At 52.5% G+C, this 13,042-nt stretch overlaps 4 protein-coding genes across 4 annotated transcripts; 3 read left to right on the top strand and 1 right to left on the bottom strand.

Moving 5' to 3' along the window:
• Nucleotides 1–615: 615 nt before the first annotated feature.
• VFPPC_07716 (esterase) lies at nucleotides 616–1,674 on the top strand (the record flags this gene model as incomplete). Its single annotated transcript, XM_018286531.1, has 1 exon — nucleotides 616–1,674. One exon carries the CDS (start codon nucleotides 616–618, stop codon nucleotides 1,672–1,674), a length of 1,059 nt encoding a protein of 352 aa, XP_018143197.1.
• Nucleotides 1,675–5,293: 3,619 nt separating this feature from the next.
• Nucleotides 5,294–7,279, top strand: VFPPC_14287 (fungal transcriptional regulatory protein; the record flags this gene model as incomplete). Its single annotated transcript, XM_018292056.1, has 1 exon — nucleotides 5,294–7,279. One exon carries the CDS (start codon nucleotides 5,294–5,296, stop codon nucleotides 7,277–7,279), a length of 1,986 nt encoding a protein of 661 aa, XP_018143196.1.
• A 133-nt stretch (nucleotides 7,280–7,412) lies between these two features.
• Nucleotides 7,413–8,663, bottom strand: VFPPC_07714 (salicylate hydroxylase; the record flags this gene model as incomplete). Its single annotated transcript, XM_018286530.1, has 1 exon — nucleotides 7,413–8,663. One exon carries the CDS (start codon nucleotides 8,661–8,663, stop codon nucleotides 7,413–7,415), a length of 1,251 nt encoding a protein of 416 aa, XP_018143195.1.
• A 1,773-nt stretch (nucleotides 8,664–10,436) lies between these two features.
• VFPPC_07713 (allantoate permease) lies at nucleotides 10,437–11,909 on the top strand (the record flags this gene model as incomplete). The annotated part of the gene is made up of 1 exon (XM_018286529.1): nucleotides 10,437–11,909. The coding sequence occupies one exon, from the start codon at nucleotides 10,437–10,439 to the stop codon at nucleotides 11,907–11,909; it is 1,473 nt and encodes a 490-aa protein (XP_018143194.1).
• Nucleotides 11,910–13,042: the final 1,133 nt, after the last annotated feature.

Here is a 13,042-nt window from a genome sequence, read left to right as displayed (position 1 = left end):
GAGGCGGGTGCACGAACCGCGGATAGGTTCAGGCCCGTTCCTCATTCCAGAACCGGAATTTGGGGGCCCAGGGAAAGCTTCGAGGCAAACCACAAGCGTCGGACCCAATACATCGGAATTTACGTGGATGCCCTTGGCGGGAGTGGCTGGCAGCACAAACTACCACTCTCGCAATTCCTGTAGACCAAAGCGGATGATGCGCAATCTGACGGCGGTCTCAACTTGTGCCTGGCAGCTCATGTAGCGACGGTGCGCTCAACTGGAGCAATGAAGCCAAACAACCCCGCGGCGGCAACTTCGCGATTTGGATGAAGCCGAGTTTGAGCAGTCATCCTCAACGAGACACGACCAGTCTGGTGGGTTTGCAAAGCTGCATTTGATCAAATCCCACGGGACTCGACCCCACCACGCCTTAGTTGGGCATCTGAAGGTACATAGCTCGGCGGCCCGCGGTAAGCTTTTCGAGGTGCAGTTCGCAGACATCGCGCTTCAGAATTCCCTCCATCTTTTAAATATCTTTGTCTTCTCTTCATTGCTTCTCGCAATTGGGCATATTCCGCTACCTCAATATCTCCTTGTCCACACTTCCACCTTGTCAGACGCCGATACCACAGCATGGCCAACTCCGACGCCAAGCACGAGGCCTTGCAGCCAATTCACCCCTCCATGGCGGGCAAGCTGGACCCCGTCTTTGAGAAGCTGTACAACGACAACGTCGCCAACACCCCGTTGAGACCAATCGATCTCGAAGTTCTACGATCCAAGTATTCCGTCCTATACAGCTACGGCACCGGACCAGCGCCCGACGTGGGACGCATCTACGATTCTCACATCCCCCTCGACGACGGCAGCGACACAAAGCTCGACGTTCGGGTCTACGAGCCAGATACCAAAGGCCCATGGCCAGTACACATCGACTATCACGGCGGCGGCTGGGGTCTCGGTGACCTCGACACCGAAGCACATATCTGCAGGCATATTTGCAAAAAGGCCAATGTTGTCGTCATTGACGTTGCATACCGTCTGGTTCCAGAGCATGCTTTCCCCGTCGGCATCACAGACAGCTTCGCCGCCCTCAAGTACATCCACGCGCACGGAGCGGAAGCATTCAACATCAAACCCGACAGCATCTCATTGGGGGGTGTCTCGGCAGGAGCCTGTATTGCGCTGGCGCTCGCCCACCTCGCACGGGACAACAAGCCCAGCCCGATTCCGTTGAAGCTGGTGGCGGTGGGAACTCCCGTCATCGACGACCTGTCGCAGTACGCTTCAGCGGCAGATTCGCCATTCCCCTCGATGCAGGAGAACGAAATGGCGCCCACGCTCAACTGGGGCCGTCTGGCTTGGTTCGACAAGCTCAAGTGGACGTCTCTGCCGAGCGATCCCGAGGAACACAAGGCTGCTCGTGAGAAGGTCGGCTGGTTCGCCAACCTCTTGAAGGCGCCCAACTTCAAGGGCCTGGCCAAGACGGTTATATACACGGCTGGTGCTGATCCGCTGCGAGACGAAGGCGAGCGGTATGCACAGGTATTGGTGCAGCATGGCGTCGAGGTCACTTTGAAGCGATTCCCGGGTGTGCCACACCCGTTTATGCACATGGACAAGGATCTCTGGCAGGCGAGTGAATTCATTGATAAGACGGCGAGGGAAATCCGTTTGGCTCTTCATGATTGAGATGACAGGTTCACTGCGGGTTGTGTTTCGAAAGTTGGGGGCGAGAAAGGCGGTTACGTGTGGTTGCAGCTTGGATCCATATGATTGGAGATCATGTGTTAGTTAGCCAGAGTGTGGCATCTGCCGAACTTGGCTGGTATAAACTTGTACATAGATTTTACTTTTACCGGCATTGGCCTTGCCTTTGCATCATGAATTGATGACAGTTCCTGAATGTATCCCGGCTAAATGCCAAGAATAGAACACCTGGAGTCAAAGCTGTGAGACATGATGGGATTAGATGAGAATATCACAATCTCACCGGCTATTCTTGTCCTGAGGCCCAACGGCCGGTCTTACCCTGTGTAACGGAGAATGATGAAAAAGCATTGCCGTGTTACAGATTCAAACATGTTCTGCTGCGTAGCTCGGCCGCAAATCCGAGCCGGCCTCTACTGATGAAGCTGGCAAATAGAATGCTTCCTGAGCGTCACTCGGTCACAGTCTCATGCCAGCCATCGGATACGTCGCCCCCAACATTGAATGGGTCCAACAAGGCCCCGCAAGCCACGAGTCCCTTTTCCACAATGATCCAACCTTCAATCTGCCGTTGATGTGATAACGGACGCGTAGAAAGAGAAGCAGTTCTGGAACTGCCCAGATTCCATATAAGGCAGGGAAAGAACAAAATTACGGAGTGCACTGTGCAGCGATGCCAAGTTTGCCAAGGCACGTGCGTCAACCGACCACGACATGTGTTTGCCAAAAGCTTAGCTTTGTCGCATAGGACCAAAAGACGAGGTTGGACATGATTTGCTTCGAGTTCGTGACACGGCTCATCCTGCCCAGTAAGACGATTTGACCCCATGACTGCGCACAAGGTTGGAGTTGCAACGAGTAACTTTTGTCCAATTGGGAGCCTTGTCATGCCTCCGAATTTTGCAGCACAAGACAAGATCCTGCTGTAAAGTATTGGCAAGGGCCGCAGTCTGCACCGAATGCAAACTAGGGAGGGGAGGGTGGCAGTGGATTGTTAATCCACCTGGATGGCTGGTGTTTGTGGGTGGTTGTTTGAACGGTTGGATGCGCATCAACGCTTGTGGCTCAAATTTGACCAGTTGAATGGCACGGATTGTCTGCTGGGGTGGGAAATGGCGTGCGTGATATGGACCTAAATCTGCAGGATTCGCGGGCACCCTGCCAACTTGAAGCCAGAATACGCCGGCAGAACAAAACAGCAGGTCAAGACGATGGTGTAGCATGGGTTCGTCCATCCGGTAATCAGGGCAAATGCAATCTGGTGGAAGGATGAAGTGTATTTGGCCCGGGTAGGCTCCGTAAGGCGCCCGAGATAGAGTAGGATTGTGCTTGCAGCACAACTTGAGAATATTGGTGATACTTGCACGTGGGATGTTGATGCTTCAATGTTCGCAGCTGAAGCGAATGCATCCTACTCGCACGAGACTGTACGACAGTGTTGTCGGTCCTTCTCCGCATCATTATGTAGATCCTTTGTTGGAGTAGCACATTCAAGGTCTCTTTGCAGCTTTGTAAAGGATAACTCGCCGGCTGTCTTGAGCCGTGGTTGCACAGACAGCGGTGCGTGTGGCTTGCGCAGTCCAATTGATGATGATGGGGTGGATATTTGTTGCCCACATCGTGGTTTGGTTTAGTTGAGTTTGTCCGTGTCGAACCACATCTTGCCGAAGAGGGTAAATGGGCAGAGAATGGTGATGGCATAAATACATATTTTTGGATCTCAGTAACGACAGTGTCAGCATACGCACTGACTGCTCTATTCCAGTCGTCTTTTCTGTAAAAATGATAGTCGGCCAATCCATCGTACTTGACACTCACAACATTGAACATTGAAAGCAGCTTCACAACGGCTGTCTTCAAGTCACGTCATCCATCAATCCTTCAACCAAGGGTGGTGCACGCAGGAGTCATCATGTACCACCACCAAATGATTGTCATTTTTATGCTGCATTTCACATTACTTGGATATTTCGTGCAGCTAGCGTGCCCAGCACACTGGGTCAGTAGATGAATCGGCCAACTATCCCACCCCAGTTCACTGGTGGCGCTTCCAAGTCGCGAGGGCGCAGCTGCAGGGATCATGCAAACCAACTCGCACAATGCCTGCTTGAAATCCTTTATCCTTTCCCACAGCGACCAGGAACATCGTTGACTTGGTTTGCTTTGGGTGACTGCAGAGTCGCGATGTTATTACAGATGAAACAGGGCCCTCGTAGCAGGGCATGGATGGAGATGAAATTCCAGGTCGATATTGCCCATGGGCCAAAGGCGCCACTGCAACCAAAACCAGAAACCTTGGGTTACGTCTGGTGTAATGGTGAGGGTCGACAACGGTGGCGCACCTGGTAGGGGACTAAAAGTTTATCAAGCATCAATCAGGCTAGATGTTTGTGAATTTTCCCATCTAGTCAATTCTCCCGATAGCCAAGATTTTAAATAGCAAACATGAGGATCAGTGCCGGGGTGGGTTTAATGATTCAATGTTCCCAAATCACCAGCCCGGAGTTTACTACTGCAACGGGATCTCCGCCATGTCTGGTACGACCAGAAACTCTAGCATCCACGGAAAGGCTCCGTGTCGGCCAACGAATCATCTGGGTGGCACGAGAAACTGCGAGATCTGCTCGGCTGATGGGCAAGACTCAAGAGTCCGTCGACAAGGTTGGCTAAAACATTGAACTGCCGTGCGTTTTTCGTTTCTCCAAGATGAATGCGATTACCCTGTCAATTTGGATACGTGTATCTCGTGCTCACTGTTCCCTGTCCTGGGTCATGTCTCTGTGATGCATGCACCTGGGACAAGTCCAATCAGCCAGGAAGATTCGACCCTTGCCGCATATCTGGATGAACACTTGCTGGCAAACACCAGACAGAATAAGGCTCAACACTGAATACTGAACACTGCACTCAAGCTCCATTGTTGCCTCATCTCTCAACACCAACATCACGACCTAGGTAGCTAAGCAACTTGGCATGCTCGCGTCTGAATCGTAAAATGTGCTGGGAGTCTCCTCAAGTCAAAGCAAAGCCAACCCTTGCAGAAGTTGAGCCCTCACAGAAAAGTTGAGCGACCGCAAACTCTCCAAAATCGGCCTGGTGCCGCCACTGTCACCCGCTGCCGGGGATCCCTGGCCCCTCCTTTTTGTCTTTCCCAGTCAAACCAATGCCAGTCCAGTCTTGTGTGATGTCTAGTCCAGTCAAGTTCGAGTCCTGCCCATCGCATCGTCAGTCCGAGTCTCCAGAGTCGTCGACGCTCCACCCGAATCGGCCACGCGGTTGGCCCCCCCCCCCGAACTGGATTCCCATCCACCACCATCATATCTCCCTCGGTCAGCGGTTGCATCTTAGATCTCTCTTTTCCCGCTTCATTCAGTGCCGTTTCAATTATTGCAGGCAGGATCTGCTTGCTTTTCGTCGCTTAAAAACAATAACAAAGTCCCTCAAAACCTTTGTCTTCCCTGGACCTCACGGAGCCGTCGCCGACGAGATTCCTCTTTTGGCCACCCACAAGAGCACTTCCGGCGGCCCGCCGGCATCACGACTTCTAACCACCTCTCTCACAATTGTGCTGCGAAGAACCACCAAAGCATCAAATATCAATATGGGATCCGACAGCCGACCTGTCTGCCATCGCTGCGCACAGATTAAACAAGCTTGCGATGGCAGTTTACCTTGCGCGCGGTGCGTGCGACTCAGTCTGCCGTGCCGACCTAGAAATGCCGCTGGCACCGCGGAAGAGGCTCCAAACGGCGACGTTCCCAAAGCCAGGATAAGACGAGTACAAACTGGTTGCCTGATGTGCAAGCGCCGCAAGAAGAAGTGCGACGAGACAAAACCGCGCTGCGGTGACTGCCGGCGATTATGTCTTGATTGCGCCTGGCCACCGGAGCGACACGTCAAATCCAAACCTGGCTCTGGGTCCCCAGAGGATGTTATCAAGGAAGACGTCAATGGCGATAATGGCATCGCGGCGCCTGTGCCGACAACTAAAATATCCGGCCATCAACCGTCTGAGATGATGATGCGAGACATACCGATTCGAAACAGCCCGAGCCCGTCTAGTTCAAGCAGTGGGAGACATGATAGCTACGACAGCCAAAGTCATCGCAGCCACACCAGCCAGAATTCTCAAATGGGCTATTCCAATTACGCCAATTTTAATAGACCCTTGGAGCAGACGCCGATGATGACCGTGGCTACGACTACCATGACAATGCCATCGTCGACGGCGATGCCTGTTACATCGGGAATCATTGGCGAACTCACGCCCGATATGAGCCCGCAAAAACTGTCTTGGGATATGTCGGCATCATCTCCCATCTGGCTCGACTCAGTAACACCCATCAGCAACGGCAGCCCAACAGCCTCGATAGATTCCGTGCCTCCCGCGCAGTCGCTCTCAATCTATGTGCCACAGCTCATGCCTCAACTGAGCGCGCCACAAGACAAGGCTCTGCTGAACCACTACTCCACCATCGTGTCTTCAATACTCTCCCGCCGATCTTCGACGGAAAACCCGTATAATGGCTATCTTCTACCGATGGCTCAATCCAACGACCTGGTATTACATTGTATCTTGGCGCTGTCGGCGAATCACTGGCGAAAGCTTCAACCTGCAATGGGCGACCGCGGTCTCTTGCACAAGAGCAAGGCTACACAAGCTCTGGCAGGACTTCTACCGCATGTTGATACGACCAGCGCAGACATCGCGCTAGTGAGTAGCTTGCTGCTCTGCATGACGGAACTGTTTGATGGCACGAGCGAAGGCTGGAAGCTCCACCTTAAAGGCGCAAAGCGCTTATTAGTCACACTGCGGAAACAACAAGGCGATATGATGACCGGCCATTACAAGTTCCTGCTTCGCCTGGCTCGATTCTTAGACTCTGCCGCCACTACGTCGACATGCAGACCGCCCCTCATGGGAGATGAGGCTGCCGAAGCCCAGGCCCTTGATAGCTGGTCCGCCACACCCGATGAAGAAGACTCGGCCGTCTACGGCATTCCCAAAGAGCTGTTCCATCTGGTGGACCGCGTCAACACGTTAGCCGAGCTCCGAAGCACCAGAGTAGACCAAGCTTCCGAAGCCGCGTTCCGACGACATGCCAACGAGATTGAGCATCGGATCAATAACTGGTCATACGAGTACGGCGGCATGTCAAGAGCGGTTTCAACGCTTACGCCGACAACCGAGGATGTACTACACGCCACTCTTGCCTTTGAGTATGCAATTCGCCTGCGACTACACCAGATTGTTGAGGGCTACGAGTTGACTGATCCCAAAGTCGGCAAGTATGTCGAGGGCATTCTCGACTGCGTGCAAAAGATTCGATACGGCAGCCCTCTCGAGTCATGTATTCTGTTCCCTCTGGTCATGGCTGGAGGATCATGTTGGAAGCTGGAGCATCGCGTAGTAATCCAAGACCGGCTTTTGGTCATGGAGCGAACCTGTGGGTTTGGCTACATTTACAATGCCAGAGATTTGGTGGAACGAGTTTGGTCACGGCGAGATCAGTCAGAAGGCACGGGTGCCATTGTGAACTGGGCACGAATTCGATACTACGAGATGCACGGGCTGGTGGTGTTTTAAATGCACAACTCGGTGAAAACCTTGCATCACTTCATCATATTCATTTACGCTACTTTACGAAATTCTATCACGAAAGCCTTAGGATACAATATGAGAAACAGACTGGGGGAATTTAAATGATGAAACCCAAGACTTAGCAGGCCGCTTGGCCCTGCTTAACCAGCTCGGCTACATGGGCGTGCATATCATAGCCGCACACTTCTTCGATGGTCAACTTGCCGGGTCTGTCCTTCGCACTACTCCAGCCAATGCGCTCTGTGAGATCTGTTCTGGCTCGTTTGCTGCTCTCCTGGACTCGAGTCGCGCGAGGCTTGCGCTCCAGCTCATATAGGCGGAGCTTCTCCGCTACGTCCAGGTCGGCATACATGGGGGAGAAGACGATTCCCAGTGCTCCAGCATCTTCCATGGCCATGCAGGCACCTTGAGACTGATCTGGCATCATGGGATGAGCCGCGTCGCCCAAGAGACAACACTTCCCCTTAACCCAGTATGGATAGGGATCATGATTGTACAACCGCCACATCTTGATGTCGTCAGCATTCCGGAACAGCGTCAGCAGCCGCTCATCCAGTTCGGGAAACGTTGCAGCCAGGTTCTCTCCAGTCGTCGAGATGTTCCACCCGTCTTCTTTCAAGTCATTCTTCTCTGCGGGATAGAAGCAGTAGCAGCTGACAACATCGTGATCCGAGCAAGCACTCATGACGATCTTGTCAATCCCGTCGCCTCCCCAAAACTCAATGGCGCTGTTTTCAGCAAACTCCTGGATGCCCAGCTCCCGCAGCTTGTCGATGTGAATGATGCAACGGTAGCAGCAAGAATCGGATGGCATAAAGTGCGGGACGACGCCGAGCTTTTCTCGCATTTGACTGCGAATGCCATCTGCGCACACAATAACGTCGTGTGTGGCCACAGTGCCGTTCTCAAACGTGATCTTGCCCGTGATGGGATCAAGATCCACGGCCTTGTGCCAGACTTTGAGTTGTGCGGGGATTCCCTTGCCGTCTTCAGTGGTGGCCACGTGCTTTAAGTGTTGGTGAAGATCAATTCGGTGGAAGTTGTTATAGTCTGTTCCAAAACGCTCGCGGTAATCACCGAGGGGGTATGTGCCGAATATCTCGCCGGTCTTCCAGTCATGTCGAATTAGGTCTTTGAGGATGACGGGCCTAGCCTTGGAGACATCTACCTCCCATTCTTGGAGGAATCGCGACCCGTTTGATGCGCAGGAGAGCGATGCGCCGACTTCGCCGCCAAAGTCGTATCTCTCATAGATTGTGACGTTGTGACCGGCTCGTCGGAGAGCAATGGCGGCGGACAGACCTCCTAATCCTGAGCCGACGATGGCAATGTCGTAGGGACCTTGTTTGGGGTCAACAGAGCTTGGCATGGCTGCTGCGTGGGGAGACGGATTTTCCTTTGTGATGTTTTTCCTTGGATATGTGAAAAAGGCGATTTGGGCTTTGTGCCAGTTGAAAAGATTTTCCCTTTGTTTGTTTGTATAGCGACTGTAGCGAGTTTGTTTTGAGGGATTGGCGGAAATGGGATAAGAGATATTTTGACTGGGTCAAGGTTTCAACAACTCAGTGGCGTGGTACGAACAAAAATAATGAAACAACTTTCCTTAACGTCCTGTTTTCGACCTTTTACTTTCTTATAGTGAGGTCATAGTGTCGTGAGAAAGAATAGGAAATGCGGCGGAACGCCCAGCAGCGGAAAATCAGTCTGTCCCCCACAAAGATGGTGGCATCGCACTCCACCGGCGATAGAACTACTCCTGGTGAAGTTGGACGAGGCTATTCAAGCCCTTCGGATCGGACCTTTGTCAGGTGCGCGTACGCGCTTCGTCGCTTCGATCTACTTCCTCGAACGGCGGTTAATCAAGGCGCAGCCCTTTTTACGGGATGTTAGCTTCGTGAATCCTGGGGGTTGGAAGAGGGGGAAAGCCACTTCATCTAAACTGGGGGGACTAAAATCAGCTATATGTCTATCGGATCAGGCTCTTAGGCACCCAGCGAACCCATTCAGGTAGTGCCCGGGCTTGGGAGAACTGTCAGATTTGGTATGCTGTGAGTTCTCGGCCGACTTGGGGCTGATGTGGTCCGCGGGTGCCACTAATCCCGCGGCATTGAGTACCGAGTGAGACAACTGAGGATTCTCGATCCGACGGCGACAGCGCGGGCCGAGTTGTTGGGGTGTAAGTGGGCGGTACGGGGTATTGATATTGTCTGCTGAATGGATTGTTTGATAGACATGAGGTCAGAGCTGAGAGGGTGCTGCATCAGGGCTTGGGTTATCATGCTCAAGTTTATCGAGATACAGACTTGGCTTGTCCGTGGCTCCACGATGATAACCGCGCTCCGAACCAGTCCGGTACTCTTGGAGCAACGTGATTTCCAGTTCATGGAGTAGACAAACATAGATACAGGGCGCAAGCCACCATCGTAGAGGGAACCGCGGGCCCTGCATCTACGCGACGGGGGAAGCTCTGATACTACCATGACAGGATCCAAAGTGGATTCCAGAGATCAAAAAGAGTATGAGATATGCGAACCCCCTTATTTTGGACCTCCTATTCTTAATAGCGTATAATGTACGTACTAATTCCTGGCGTTTCGGAAGTTTTGTAATATTGGCACGACTTGAGGTTCCGAAGCAAAGGGGGGTTGTTTGGCGAAGTGCGAATATCTGGGGTAGCTGGAGACCGCGATGAAGCGGAAGTGGCTTTTTTTGGTGGCGATAGTGGTGACGTTGGAGATTGGGGTATGGCGCCCTTGTTTCGCTGGAATTTTACGGAGTAGTGAGGTAGCCGTTATCAGCCAAGTCTGAATTACGGCGTCGTATCTTTTGGCGATACGCGACGGCCTGGCTGTGAGATTGGCAGGGCGTTGATTGAGGCTGTCCGTATTTTGTTTTTTATCACAACTCTGCCCCCTTGTGCCCTTGTAGCGGCCACTCCAAGAATCAGCAATGCAAACACAAATGCAGTATATAGTATCGGTTTCCTCTAATCATTCTGTCATTTGGGAAACTCGGGCTTGAGACTCACCGCTGGTGCTTGGTCCAGCTGTTGGTCAATCCTGAGTAAATATATTCACCCTGCTCTCCCTCTCTAGGTGTATCCGCACCGCCTCTCCCCCGAATACAAACAACTTCTGTGGTCATGGAAAACAAGACCATGGATAAGGAGTCAAGTCGAGAGGCTTCCAGCCAGTCTGAGCTTGAAGATGCCTCTGGCGAACAACTTCGCCGGGCTGTCCGGAAGGTTGACTGGGCTATTATGCCGCTCATGTTTCTCTGCTATTTCCTCCAATTTCTCGACAAAGTCCTCATCAACTATGCCAACATCATGGGCATCTCCAAGAGCCTCAAGTTTCCCGACGGCAACGACTTCTCCTGGATGGCGACAGCCTTCTTCATTGGTTACGCCGTCGCCGAATTCCCCCAGGGTTATCTCATCCAGAAGTTTCCAGTGTCAAAGGTGCTCGGGATCAATGTCATTCTCTGGGGGATAGTAATATGCTGCACGGCCGCGACGCAGAATTTCCCAGGGGTAACTGCCGTGCGAACCCTTCTCGGCATGTTCGAAGCCGTCATAACCCCGGCCCTCATCATGATCACGTCGCAGTGGTACACGAAGCGCCAGGCTACTCCTCGTACGGGAATATGGTACTGCGGCCTTGGAGCTGGTCAGACTATCGGTGGCCTCGTGTCATGGGCAGCACAGCACGGCTCGACTACATCTTCGTTTGAAAGTTGGCGCATCATGTTTGTTGCTGTCGGGGCGTTCAACCTGGTCGTTGGAGCGGCAGTTACATTCTGGCTGCCAAACGGTATCCAAAAGGCCAGGTTTCTCAGCGATCGTGAGAAGACGCTCGTGGAAGAAGCCCTCGCGAGAGATCAGTCAGGTAACGGCAAGAAAGTCTTTCAGTTTCGAGGTTTGATCGAAGCGGCAACAGATATACAGGTGTGGCTACTGTGCCTCAACACCATTCTCATCGTCATCCCGTCTGGTATTATTACTACTTTCTCTGCTACCCTGATTGCCGGATTCGGGTATAAGCCGAAAACCGCTGCCCTCCTCAACATGCCGTCCGGCGTTGTATCCGTCTTCGCCACGCTCACGGGTACATTTGCAATCCTGTACAACTTTCCGCGTTGGCTGGCCATCGTCCTGCTCCTTGTGCCGACGCTGCTTGGTGCAGGTCTCATGTCGTTCTACTCCCACTCACAGGCCGGTGCCCTTGCGGGAATCTACCTCATCAACTTTGATGTCGCCCCGTTGGCTCTCATCTACGCTCTCGTGGGTGCTAACACGCAGGGATACACCAAGAAAGTTGCAACCAACGCCGCCGTCGCTATCTGCTTCTCCATTGCCAACATCATCGGGCCACAGACCTTTCGTAAGGAGAATGCACCCCAGTACCTCCCTGCGAAGATTACGGTTTTTGGTGTCTGCGGAGGTGCTATGCTTGTGACGGTTCTTCTGAGATTGCTCTACGGGTGGCGGAATAAGCGGACTGAGGCTGCGAGGACCGCCGAGCTGCAGGCCATTGATAGGGGGGAGACGGATGCCCGTGTTGAGGAGGAGGAGCTGACTGATCGGACGAACCCGGCGTTCCGGTATGTGTATTAACGGGGGAGACGTTTGCTCCCTACAGGTTGTGTATTATTCCTTCGGGCTTTGTTTTGGGTACGGTACACATCTACATCACTTGACTTAGGTATTTAATTACTGTCTTCGTAAAAGGTCCATAGGTTGTGACAAGTATTTCGTTGTGAAACTATGCTAGGAATCGTACGAGGGCCATTTTCAAAGCCTTGTTCGGATCGAGGCTCGATAAAACATGTCATCGTAATCAAATTGCTGCTCCTGAAGCTTTGCGACGGCTTGTCTGTGCGGATGTGAGTACCATGTCTCTGAGCCGCATTGCATGATACATCGTATCCACGCATTCGGCCATTGTGTTTCCAGTCACAGATTAGGTCAGAGGCCACTGCTACCTAAGAATGGTCATTGCGTCGGTTGCCGACAAAGCAATGGCCCTCACATCGAAGGATTGATGCCCTGCCAGACACACATGGCGTAAATTCAAGACCAACTTTCCCCGCGGCCAAGACAAACAATGTGACATCTGGTGATGATGGTTAGTCTTCCACCGGCGATTACCACCTCAGGTATAGCAATTCAACAAGTTCTTTCGAAATAGGAGAATCCCTCTCGTCCCAAAGGTGGTCATGGCTTCACAATAGTAACCTAGGACAATTGGAGAATGGTCTCCGTCGGTAATGATACAGTACCCCCGCAAGACGTCAGAATGAGTTATCAGATTGACTTCCTTGGCAAGTCCCGCCCATATTGATGTGTGGATGATGCTGGGTCGGTAGGGTCAAGGACTGTGAATCAACTGTGCAGTACGATTATGTACTGTACAGTAACTTATGTCTTCTCTCCCACATGCAGTTCGAGAAATAAGCAAAATGCTGCTGCCTGCCACGCCTCATTGGACCTTTTGGAATTGTCAGGCCCCGTTTTTGTCCAAATTTGGATTTTGCGACGGGGCAGGCGCGCCGGTGCCCCCCGCCTTCCGCGGTCCTCTTTTGATTGATGACCGGCCGGGAAGGAGCGACCGTCAACAGAGTGGGAGGAGGGAGGGAGGGGTGACTTCCATGTTGGTTGACCTTTGCCAGCCAGCGTCTGGTGTTTGACGACGAACGAGAAGAATGTGGTCACTCCTCAACTCTGCATCTCTTTATCTCGGTATCCGG

Source organism: Pochonia chlamydosporia, chromosome 4 (assembly GCF_001653235.2).
Source record: "Pochonia chlamydosporia 170 chromosome 4, whole genome shotgun sequence".
NCBI lineage: Eukaryota > Fungi > Ascomycota > Sordariomycetes > Hypocreales > Clavicipitaceae > Pochonia > Pochonia chlamydosporia.
This window is presented reverse-complemented; position numbering and strand designations above follow the sequence as displayed.